This window comes from Lepisosteus oculatus, chromosome 11 (assembly GCF_040954835.1).
Source record: "Lepisosteus oculatus isolate fLepOcu1 chromosome 11, fLepOcu1.hap2, whole genome shotgun sequence".
Classification (NCBI taxonomy): Eukaryota; Metazoa; Chordata; class Actinopteri; order Semionotiformes; family Lepisosteidae; genus Lepisosteus; species Lepisosteus oculatus.
This window is the reverse complement of record NC_090706.1, coordinates 13,568,516-13,580,571: the sequence shown is the minus strand read 5'-3', so window position 1 is coordinate 13,580,571 and position 12,056 is coordinate 13,568,516. Positions and strand designations below refer to the sequence as shown.

The following is a 12,056-nucleotide window of genomic DNA, read 5'->3' as shown; positions in this document are numbered from 1 at the left end:
ACTGGTCTGTATCTGACTTTCAGAACCATGGACAGCTCAAGACTCGTCTGTATTGTAAAGCGCACACTGGTCTGTATCTGACTTTCAGAACCATGGACAGCTCCAGACTCGTCTGTATTGTACAGTGCACACTGGTCTGTATCTGACTTTCAGAACCATGGACAGCTCAAGACTCGTCTGTATTGTAAAGCGCACACTGGTCTGTATCTGACTTTCAGAACCATGGACAGCTCCAGACTCGTCTGTATTGTACAGTGCACGCTGGCCTGTATCTTACTTTCAGAGCCATGGACAGCTCCAGACCCGTCTGTATTGTACAGCACACACTGGTCTGTATCTGACTTTCAGAACCATGGACAGCTCCAGACTCGTCTGTATTGTACAGTGCACACTGGTCTGTATCTGACTTTCAGAACCATGGACAGCTCAAGACTCGTCTGAATTGTAAAGCGCACACTGGTCTGTATCTGACTTTCAGAACCACGGACAGCTCCAGACTCGTCTGTATTGTACAGTGCACACTGGTCTGTATCTGACTTTCAGAGCCATGGACAGCTCCAGATCCGTCTACATTGTACAGCGCACACTGGTCTGTATCTGACTTTCAGAACCATGGACAGCTCAAGACTCGTCTGTATTGTAAAGCGCACACTGGTCTGTATCTGACTTTCAGAACCATGGACAGCTCCAGACTCGTCTGTATTGTACAGTGCACACTGGTCTGTATCTGACTTTCAGAACCATGGACAGCTCAAGACTCGTCTGTATTGTAAAGCGCACACTGGTCTGTATCTGACTTTCAGAACCATGGACAGCTCCAGACTCGTCTGTATTGTACAGTGCACGCTGGCCTGTATCTTACTTTCAGAGCCATGGACAGCTCCAGACCCGTCTGTATTGTACAGCACACACTGGTCTGTATCTGACTTTCAGAACCATGGACAGCTCCAGACCCGTCTGTATTGTACAGTGCACACTGGTCTGTATCTGACTTTCAGAACCATGGACAGCTCAAGACTCGTCTGTATTGTACAGTGCACGCTGGACTGTATCTTACTTTCAGAGCCATGAACAGCTCTAGATCCATCTATATTGTACAGCGCACGCTGGACTGTATCTGACTTTCAGAACCATGGACAGCTCCAGACCCGTCTGTATTGTACAGTGCACGCTGGACTGTATCTGACTTTCAGAACCACGGACAGCTCCAGACCCGTCTGAATTGTGCAGTCAACCTAGTGTGAACAACTGACCAGAACCTCACGTTATTCTTTAAGGTGAAGATTTGAATTGCCTAAAGGATAATATCTTTCATTTACTCTCTTCTTCCTCCTGATCAGCCTTAAAACTTTGTTGAATGTGATTAATAAAATAAAAAATATATATTTATTAAAAATAAAATTAATAATTTAATGCTTCAGCAGGTGCTGTTAATGTAGTTTGATAGTTAGACAAAATTAATAAAGTAACAATAACAATTAAAGTTCCTTAATATTTATTATGACAAAGACTACTGCAAAAATCATTTTTTTTCTGTTGCCAAGTTCCCTTTACTATGGAATACCAGAATACTACAACACTACAGAATTTCAAGAAAATTGGAATAGAAGTCCTGCCTTTCCCAGGGGAGCTTGTGTCTCTCCCATCAACCCACACAGACCCGTCCGGTTCAGGTAGGGAAGAATCAGCACACACTCCGCATGCAATAGCAAACTCACAGCTCAAGAAAAGCGCCCCCTGGTGCTTCATGTTAGAAATACCAGCCACCCTGGTGCATTGTTAATGATATACAGTATACATATGTTAGATGGTGCCTGCACAAGGAAAAACTGATAGATGCAAATTCACTGGAACTGTTTGATTCGAAACGGAGAAAGAAAGCTCCCCATTGGCTGGAGACAGAGTGGAGAGGGAGAGGGCAGGCTGGAGAGCTGCAGAACAGATACTGGGCCCGTCGTGAAGCAGTGCTGCCAGGCTCCCTCAGTAGTGAACACGCGTCACCGCTGCCCTACCGCCCCCCTGATCTGCAGCGTTAGTACAGCCTGTTACACAGCGTATGGGGAAGATCCCTTGATCGGAAGAGCCCACTGCAGCCCAGAGGCGTGCCGCGAGCCGGAGAATCGATACCGGATAAACCGGCTCGTGTGCGATCTCTCCACCCGCCTGTGTCCTCAGACCATCCCCCTCCAAGCTCTCGCACACTCGCTCTGCCCCTCTCTCTTCCCTCTCCTGCGTTCCTGCTGAACTCAGCAGAACAGGCTCACTCAGCTGATAGCCCAGCACCCAGCCTGTGCCAAACTGCCTCTCTCCCCCTCCCCCCTCTCCCCTCCCCCTCCCTCCTCTCTCTCGCTCTCCATCATTTCCAGTGGCTTGCCTGTCGCTCTCCTCTCCCTCCCCTGTCGACTCGCATTCTTCCCTTTCTCCCTCCTTCCCCACTGCCCATCCCTCCCCCTCCCCCCTTCCCCCTGCGCAGAGCTGTAGTAGGAGCAAAAGCAGCAGAAAAAGCAAAAAATACAGTACAATTCTCCATCCTTCGCTTCAGCTCTCTGTCTCTTACACACACACAGCCTCCATTAGCTACACCAGCTCAACCTCCTCTCTCTCTCCATTAGTGCTGCTCACTCAGCGAGTTGCTGTTCTCTCCAGTCCCTCACCCCGCTGTGAACACGGGATCGGCGCAGATACTCAACACCAGACACAGCGAGATGCCAGAGACCAGGGGCTGAACAAGGGCATTAGGGAGAGGGGGGGGGCACAGGGGCAGTAGTCCAGGCCTCCCAGTCATGAGCCTGCCAGCGTGTGGCGTAAGGCACCGTGTCTAGTCAGCAAGCCTGGTGCTGCTAGCCGTGCCGGCAGTGAAATTGGGGAGACAGATGCCGTGCCAGCCGGGCACAGTCACGACACACAGCTACTATAGCCAAGACACAAACACGCTGCCACGTCTGAAAGTCCGTCCCCAGCGGGCCAGGGTTTGCAGGGAGACCAGGAGAACAGGCATCGGGAGAGTGGCATTCCGTGTCCACGGGCGTGGGGAACAGGATCGGCATGCCAGAGAGGGAGGGGCACCGTGCCAGTGCGATTCGGTCAGGCCGTAAATAGAAATCAAAGGCACAGGGCAGGAAGGAGAGGAGAGCAGAGCGGAGGGGAGAATCATTTCATCTTCAAAGCGCTTTGGAAATGAAAGAAACATCAACAGTAAACTCACAAAAGGCCAAGAGAGGGAGAGGATTTAGAAGAGAGGGGGAAAAGAGGGGCGACACTCTGTCCTTGTGCTACACTGTGATGAGAGGACATCTGGGCCAGACAGTGTTAATCCCCCTGCACTGTGTGTGTCCTGATACAACTGTGAACGTACACCACGCCGCACGAGTAACTGGTACAGAGTGAGAGTACACCACGCCGCACGAGTACTGGTACAGAGTGAGAATACACTACACTGCACGAGTACTGGCACAGAGTGAGAATACACTACGCTGCACGAGTACTGGCACAGAGTGAGAATACACCACACCGCACGAGTACTGGCACAGAGTGAGAATACACTAAGCTGCACGAGTACTGGTACAGAGTGAGAATATACCACGCTGTATGAGTAACTGGCACAGAGTGAGAATACACCATGCCGCACGAGTACTGGCACAGAGTGAGAGTACACCATGCTGCACGAGTTACTGGTACAGAGTGAAAGTACACCACTCCACACGAGTTACTGGTACAGAGTGAGAGTTCCCCCCCCAACATGAGTAACTGGTACAGAGTGAGAATACACCCCACTGCACAAGTACTGGCACAGAGTGAGAGTACACCACGACACACGAGTTACTGGCACAGACTGAGAGTACACCACGACACACGAGTTACTGGCACAGAGTGAGAGTACACCACGACACACGAGTTACTGGCACAGAGTGAGAGTACACCACGCCGCATGAGTAACTGGTACAGAGTGAGAGTACACCACGCCGCATGAGTAACTGGCACAGAGTGAGAGTACACTAAGCTGCACGAGTACTGGCACAGAGTGAGAATACACTACGCTGCACGAGTACTGGTACAGAGTGAGAATACACTACGCCGCACGAGTACTGGCACAGAGTGAGAGTACACTACGCCGCACGAGTACTGGTACAGAGTGAGAATACACTACGCTGCACGAGTACTGGCACAGAGTGAGAATACACTAAGCTGCACGAGTACTGGTACAGAGTGAGAATATACCACGCTGTATGAGTAACTGGCACAGAGTGAGAATACACCATGCCGCACGAGTACTGGCACAGAGTGAGAGTACACCATGCTGCACGAGTTACTGGTACAGAGTGAAAGTACACCACTCCACACGAGTTACTGGTACAGAGTGAGAGTTCCCCCCCCAACATGAGTAACTGGTACAGAGTGAGAATACACCCCACTGCACAAGTACTGGCACAGAGTGAGAGTACACCACGACACACGAGTTACTGGCACAGACTGAGAGTACACCACGACACACGAGTTACTGGCACAGAGTGAGAGTACACCACGACACACGAGTTACTGGCACAGAGTGAGAGTACACCACGCCGCATGAGTAACTGGTACAGAGTGAGAGTACACCACGCCGCATGAGTAACTGGCACAGAGTGAGAGTACACTACGCCGCACGAGTAACTGGCACAGAGTGAGAATACACCACGCCACATGAGTAACTGGTACAGAGTGAGACTACATCAAACTGCACGAGTACTGGTACAGACTGAAAGTACACCACTCCGCATGAGTAACTGGTACAGAGTGAGAGTACACCACTCCGCATGAGTAACTGGTACAGAGTGAGAGTACACCACTCCGCACGAGTAACTGGAACAGAGTGAGAGTACACCACTCCGCATGAGTAACTGGTACAGAGTGAGAGTACACCACTCCGCATGAGTAACTGGTACAGAGTGTGAGTACACCACTCCGCACGAGTAACTGGAACAGAGTGAGAGTACACCACTCCGCACGAGTAACTGGAACAGAGTGAGAGTACACCACTCCACACGAGTAACTGGTACAGAGTGAGAATACACTACGCTGCACGAGTAACTGGTACAGAGTGAGAGTACACCACGCCGCACGAGTAACTGGTACAGAGTGAGAGTACACCACTCCACATGAGTAACTGGTACAGAGTGAGAATACACCACGCTACATGAGTAACTGGTACAGAGTGAGACTACATCAAACTGCACGAGTACTGGTACAGAGTGAAAGTACACCACTCCACATGAGTAACTGGTACAGAGTGAGAGTACACCACTCCACATGAGTAACTGGTACAGAGTGAGAGTACACCACTCCACATGAGTAACTGGTACAGAGTGAGAGTACACCACTCCGCATGAGTAACTGGTACAGAGTGAGAGTACACCACTCCGCATGAGTAACTGGTACAGAGTGAGAGTACACCACTCCACATGAGTAACTGGCACAGAGTGAGAATACACCACGCCACATGAGTAACTGGTACAGAGTGAGACTACATCAAACTGCACGAGTACTGGTACAGAGTGAAAGTACACCACTCCGCATGAGTAACTGGTACAGAGTGAGAGTACACCACTCCACATGAGTAACTGGTACAGAGTGAGAGTACACCACTCCACATGAGTAACTGGTACAGAGTGAGAGTACACCACTCCACATGAGTAACTGGTACAGAGTGAGAATACACCACTCCGCATGAGTAACTGGTACAGAGTGAGAGTACACCACTCCACACGAGTAACTGGTACAGAGTGAGAATACACTACGCTGCACGAGTAACTGGTACAGAGTGAGAGTACATCAAACTGCACGAGTAACTGGTACAGAGTGAGAGTACACCACGCCGCACGAGTAACTGGTACAGAGTGAGAGTACACCACTCCGCACGAGTAACTGGTACAGAGTGAAAGTACACCACTCCGCATGAGTAACTGGTACAGAGTGAGAGTACACCACTCCGCACGAGTAACTGGTACAGAGTGAGAGTACACCACGCCGCACGAGTAACTGGTACAGAGTGAAAGTACACCACTCCGCATGAGTAACTGGTACAGAGTGAGAGTCCACCATGCCGCACGAGTTACTGGTCCAAGAGTAGGCAGCTGTACAGAGCATGCAAGGGTACACTGTGCCAAGTGAGTAACTTTTGTTGGTACAGCAGTGAGTATACGGCTGTGTGTGGTGGCATAGCTGTGTGCATATATTTGTGTGTTTCTAAAATAGCCTCTATACAGCTGCACATGTCAGTACAGCTGTGTGTTTGCAGTACAAATGTATGTGTTTATGTGTGGTGGTACAGCTATGTGTGTGTGTTTTTTTGTGTTTTATTACAGCTGTGTGTGTATATGCGTGTAGGAGTGTGTTTGGTGGTACAGCTGTGGACATTTGCCGATATAGGTGTGTGTATGGAGTGTGTATTGGTACAAGTCTATGTGTGTCTGTGTCTCATTAAAGCTATTTGTGTATATTTGGGTATGTGTGTGCTGGAACATCTGTGTGTGTTTGTCGATACAGCTATGTGTGTATGGTACAGCTATGTGTGAGTATGTGTGTGGTACAGCCGTCTGTGTATCTGTGTCTGTTTGGCAGTACTGCTGTGTGTGCTTGTGCTGTGTATATCACTGTGTGTCTCAATGTGTGTGTTTGTTGATACAGCTGTCTGTGTATATTTGTGTGTGTGTCAGTACAGCTGTGTGTGTATGTGTGTGTTTGTCAATACAGCTGTGTGTGTGGTACAGCTGTGCATGTGTGTGTTTGTCGATACAGCTATGTGTGTGTGGTACAGCTGTGTGTATATGTGTGTGCTACAGCTGTGTGTATATGTGTGTGCTACAGCTATGTGTGTATGTGTGTGCATGTATGTATGTGTGTGCATGTGTATGCTACAGCTGTGTGTGTATGTGTGTGTGCTACAGTTGTGTGTATATGTGTATATGTTTGTTTATATGTGTATTCTACAGCTGTGTGTATGTGTGTGTATATCTGTGTGTGCTACAGCTGTGTGTATGTGTATATATGTGTGTGTGCTACAGCTCTGTGTGTATGTGTGTATATATATGTGTTTATGCTACAGCTCTGTGTATATGTGTGTATATATGTGTTTATGCTACAGCTCTGTGTGTATGTGTGTGTATATATGTGTATGCTACAGCTGTGTGTGTATATATGTGTGTATGTGTATGCTACAGCTGTGTTTGTATATAAGTGTGTATGTGTGTGTATATATATGTGTATGCTACAGCTGTGTGTTTCGGTGTTCCAGTGTCTCAGGGCTGCAATGGATGATTGATCATCTGCAGCAGCAGAAAACAGGTTACTGCAGCATCACACTCTCTCTCAGCCCCCTCTCACTCCCTCCCTCCCTCCACATCTTGCTCCTTCTCTCTCTCTGTATCTCCCCCTCTGTGTTTCTCCCCACCCCTCTCCTGTCTCCCAACTTACTCTCATTCCTCTCTCTCCATCTCTGGCGCTCCATTCCCACCCCCTCCCCCTCCCCCCTCCTGCTCTGCCGAAGCCCCAGGGAGTGGAGAGACGCACAGAGTCACGTGGCATTCCAGGCACTCAGGCACTGCAACACTACAGTAACCAGCCGCGCTGCTCGGCCGCCCATTTAATATTTCATTCATGCATCCACCTATCTGTCCTCGTCTGTGTCCACTTCTCTCCCTGCATGTTCACCCGGCCCCGGACGCAGCCGAAAAGCACACGGGTCGACTTCAGATGTCAAGAAAACGGCACCAGAGCTCATGGCAGGGTCTCTGGGATCCGGATCCGAGCAGTTGACTGTTTCAGAGCTGTGCCTGGACCAGTCAGCTAGTGGACCGCTGACGAGAGCAGAACGGCCCAGCTGCCAGCGATCCGAGGGAGACGCCTGCGAGGGCCAGGCCACCCGCCCTGCGCGGAGTGGAGCCGCGATGGGTGGAACTGCCCCACGTGACCCTGCCTGGGCGGAGTGCAGCTAGCCTCGTGTGTGTGCCAGGCGTGGCCTCTGGGGGGCGCTACAGAGTGACCGTGTCTTGACCCCGCAGAGGGACTGTACTGGCGTCCAGCTCCACAAAGGCCTCTCACCCGAAATTGTAAGCTCCGGGATTCCACTTCACAAGTAGTTTCCCCTCTGCCAAGGGGTTCTTACAGAGGGGGTTGGAGCTCGGCGGTTATTTTGCGCCCCCTGCCCAGATGTCACCCCAGAGGAGGCTACAGGTGCGCCCTGGCCCCTCTCCCTCCCTGCTCCCTCCCCGCTCCCTCCCCGCACGGAGAAGTGACATTTCCTGCAGCTCCAGCCAGTCTCTCCCGCTGTGACGCTGTGATGTCTCCCTGCGAACTCCGTCCTCATTAAGTCAAGGGAGAGGAGCTGCGCTAATCAAACACAGCCCAGCGCCTGGCATGGGCCTCACCGCACGCACCCCTGTCTCTCTCCAGGAAGAGTGGGCACACAGCTGTGTGTGCTTAACCACGGAGCACAGAGGAACACACACCTCACAGGACAGAGCTGTGTGTGCTTAACCACGGAGCACAGAGGAACACACACCTCACAGGACAGACCGCTGTGTGTGTTTAATCACAGAGCACAGAGGAACACACACCTCAGACACAGGACAGACAGCTGTGTGTGTGCTTAACCACGGAGCACAGAGGAACACACACCTCAGACACAGGACAGACAGCTGTGTGTGTGCTTAACCACAGAGCACAGAGGAACACACACCTCAGACACAGGACAGACAGCTGTGTGTGTGTTTAATCACGGAGCACAGAGGAACACACACCTCAGACACAGGACAGACAGCTGTGTGTGTGCTTAACCACGGAGCACAGAGGAACACACACCTCAGACACAGGACAGACAGCTGTGTGTGTGTTTAATCACGGAGCACAGAGGAACACACACCTCAGACACAGGACAGACAGCTCTGTGTGTGTTTAATCACGGAGCACAGAGGAACACACACCTCAGACACAGGACAGACAGCTGTGTGTGTTTAATCACGGAGCACAGAGGAACACACACCTCAGACACAGGACAGACAGCTGTGTGTGTGCTTAACCACGGAGCACAGAGGAACACACACCTCAGACACAGGACAGACAGCTGTGTGTGTGTTTAATCACAGAGCACAGAGGAACACACACCTCAGACACAGGACAGACAGCTGTGTGTGTTTAATCACAGAGCACAGAGGAACACACACCTCAGACACAGGACAGAGCTGTGTGTGCTTAATCACAGAGCACAGGGGAACACACACCTCAGACACAGGACAGAGCTGTGTGTGTTTAATCACAGAGCACAGAGGAACACACACCTCAGACACAGGACAGACAGCTGTGTGTGTGTTTAATCACAGAACACAGGGGAAAACACACCTCAGACACAAGACAGAGCTGTGTGTGTTTAATCACAGAGCACAGAGGAACACACACCTCAGACACAGGACAGACAGCTGTGTGTTTGTTTAACCACAGAGCTCAGAATAACACACACACTCAGTCTCAGATACATACAGTACAGCCTCACAGGACAGACAGCTGTGTGTGTTTAAGCATAGAGCTCAGAATAACACACACACACTCTCACACTCACAAGACAGATAGCTGTGTGTGTTTACTCAAAGAGCACAGAGGAACACACACACCTCAGATACAGGACAGACTGCAGAACACACACACACCCTCAGACAGCTGTGTGCTGTACTACGTGTACTGCCTGTCTGCAGCTCAGTAAAGACTGAGGACCCATGATGCATGGTGAAGGAGCCACTGTCCTCACCCCAGGACATGTGCAAGCACTGCAAGCCTCTGGCAAGGCACTCACCCAGTGAGGACGACCACGAAGTCCATGACGTTCCAGCCATTACGCAGGTAGGAGCCCTTGTGGAAAGCGAAGCCCAGAGCCAGAATCTTAATCCCAGCTTCAAAACAGAAGATCCCAATGAAGTAGGGCTCTGTATCGTCCTGCAATGGCAACACAACATCACCAACATACCAAAGTATACAGTACATAACAACACACATGTAACGTCCCTGTGACCAGCTGTTCGCCTGGTTTGACAGTCCTGTATCTTAACCACTGGACCAGCTGTCCTCCTGGTGTGACAGTCCTGTATCTTAACCACTGGACCGGCTGTCCTCCTGGTGGGACAGTCCTGTATCTTAACCACTGGACCAGCTGTCCTCCTGGTGTGACAGTCCTGTATGTTAACCACTGGACCAGCTGTCCTCCTGGTGTGACAGTCTTGTATCTTAACCACTGGACCAGCTGTCCTCCTGGTGTGACAGTCTTGTATCTTAACCACTGGACCAGCTGTCCTCCTGGTGTGACAGTCCTGTATCTTAACCACTGGACCAGCTGTCCTCCTGGTGTGACAGTCCTGTATCTTAACCACTGGACCAGCTGTCCTCCTGGTGTGACAGTCCTGTATCTTAACCACTGGACCAGCTGTCCTCCTGGTGTGACAGTCCTGTATCTTACCCACTGGACCAGCTGTCCTCCAGGGGTAACAGTCTCTGTATATTCTGGGGCAGTGCGGTGGCTCTGTGGTTAAGTTCCCGCGGCCAGCAGAGGAATCCTACTCCTTTGGGCCCCTGAGCAAGGCCCTTAACCCCAGCTGCTCCAGTGGGTGCCGTATAAATGGCTTCTATCCCTGTCTGTGTGTCTCATGGAGAGCAAGATGGGGTATGTGACAAATTCCTAATACAAGAAATTGTATATGGCTAATAAATCTATCATCTGTAACAGTAGGGAAGGGGTGTTACTCACCAGGCGTTCTGACATTGGGGTCTTGTCCCCGTCAGGCAGGTGCTGCTCCAGAGCCAGGACGATGCAGTTGGCAATGATGGTAGCTAAGATCATGTATTCAAAAGGAGTGAGGGAGGCAAGGTTAAGGAAAACAACAGAGCGAACGCACTGTCCATCACAGAGGGGGCGCTAAAGCGTTCCTAGCCTGAACGCCTGTTTCAGAACCTTCTCCAAATCTCAAGCACAGCTGAGAACAGATGCCCCTCCCCCCTGCTCTCAGACTGAAATACACGTCCAGTCATGTTCTATACCACGGTGAGCACGCTGGCCTGGACAGGGGCTGGATCTTGCAGGAACTAGGCACTCGACCTCCCTGGGTAAGGAAGTGAGCACCCTAGACCGTGGGTTAGGAGCTGCTCTCCCAGCCCGAAGAGAAGTTAATCGGAGCTAAGCGACTAACGAGCATCCCATTAAGAGATGGCGATATCTGTCCAAGTCACTCAGTCAGCCCAGGCCCTACAGCTCACATTGCTGCTTCATGAACACACTCACTCAGTGTGTCTCCCTGTGGCCTGGTGTGTGTAACTGTCTCACCAGGTCTTTCCCTTCTGTACTGCACTTTAACCATGATCACCTGGGCCTCCCTGCACTTTTACAACATTGACACTGGGCTTCACTGCACTGCACTGTGCTTTTACCCTGATCTCACTAGGCTTTGCTGCACTGGAGTGTGCTACTCTGTTAAAGCAGTCCACAGTCCTAGGTAAGGAATTTAAGGGAATTAAGAACACTGTGGCGATCAGCCTGCTGACTCAAGTACTGGTAACTAGAGTTTGGAACAGAGCGGAAGTGTCCGGGAATGGAATTTTTCCCTTGGGATAGGACCCGGGTCTTAGTCCTCTTGGCAGCTGTAACTGGGACTGGCTGGGGGCACTGCCAGCCCCGGAGCGTGGTCTGAGTAATGGCCCTGTGTGTTCTGTAAGAGGAAATAAAACTTCCACTGTGTCCAATTAGTATCAATATAATCAGCAAGAGTGATGGCCCAGCCCTCCCCCCCAGCCGCTCAGCCGAGCCTCTCTGTTTAATTAAAGTGGCTCGGAGACGCGGTGGGCAGCCAGCAGCCAGCCTGCGGATCTCGGGGCGGTACGGGCAGGGCTGGCTCTCGCAGGACGGCTTGGCACGCAGAGACGCCCCGTTCATTCTTAAAAAGCTCCGAGCGCTGACTCAGCCAGGCAGGGGCCAGCGGCGCTCCGACACAGAGCCTGAGTCAGTGGACGGGCTCGGGGGGGGGGGGCCCTGATTCCCGACGTTC

At 51.2% G+C, this 12,056-nt stretch overlaps 1 protein-coding gene across 7 annotated transcripts in view; it reads right to left on the bottom strand.

The window, feature by feature from the left end:
* cacna1ab (calcium channel, voltage-dependent, P/Q type, alpha 1A subunit, b) overlaps positions 1-12,056 on the bottom strand; it is a 130,487-nt gene that overhangs the window by 87,892 nt on the left and 30,539 nt on the right. For all 7 annotated transcript variants that reach the window (XM_069195653.1, XM_069195657.1, XM_069195656.1 and 4 more), the window contains exons 2-3: positions 10,766-10,872; positions 9,821-9,960 (exon numbers count right to left, since the gene is read on the bottom strand). In XM_069195653.1, the coding sequence (XP_069051754.1) occupies positions 9,821-9,960; positions 10,766-10,872 (247 nt within the window). The remainder of the gene's footprint in view (positions 1-9,820; positions 9,961-10,765; positions 10,873-12,056) is intronic.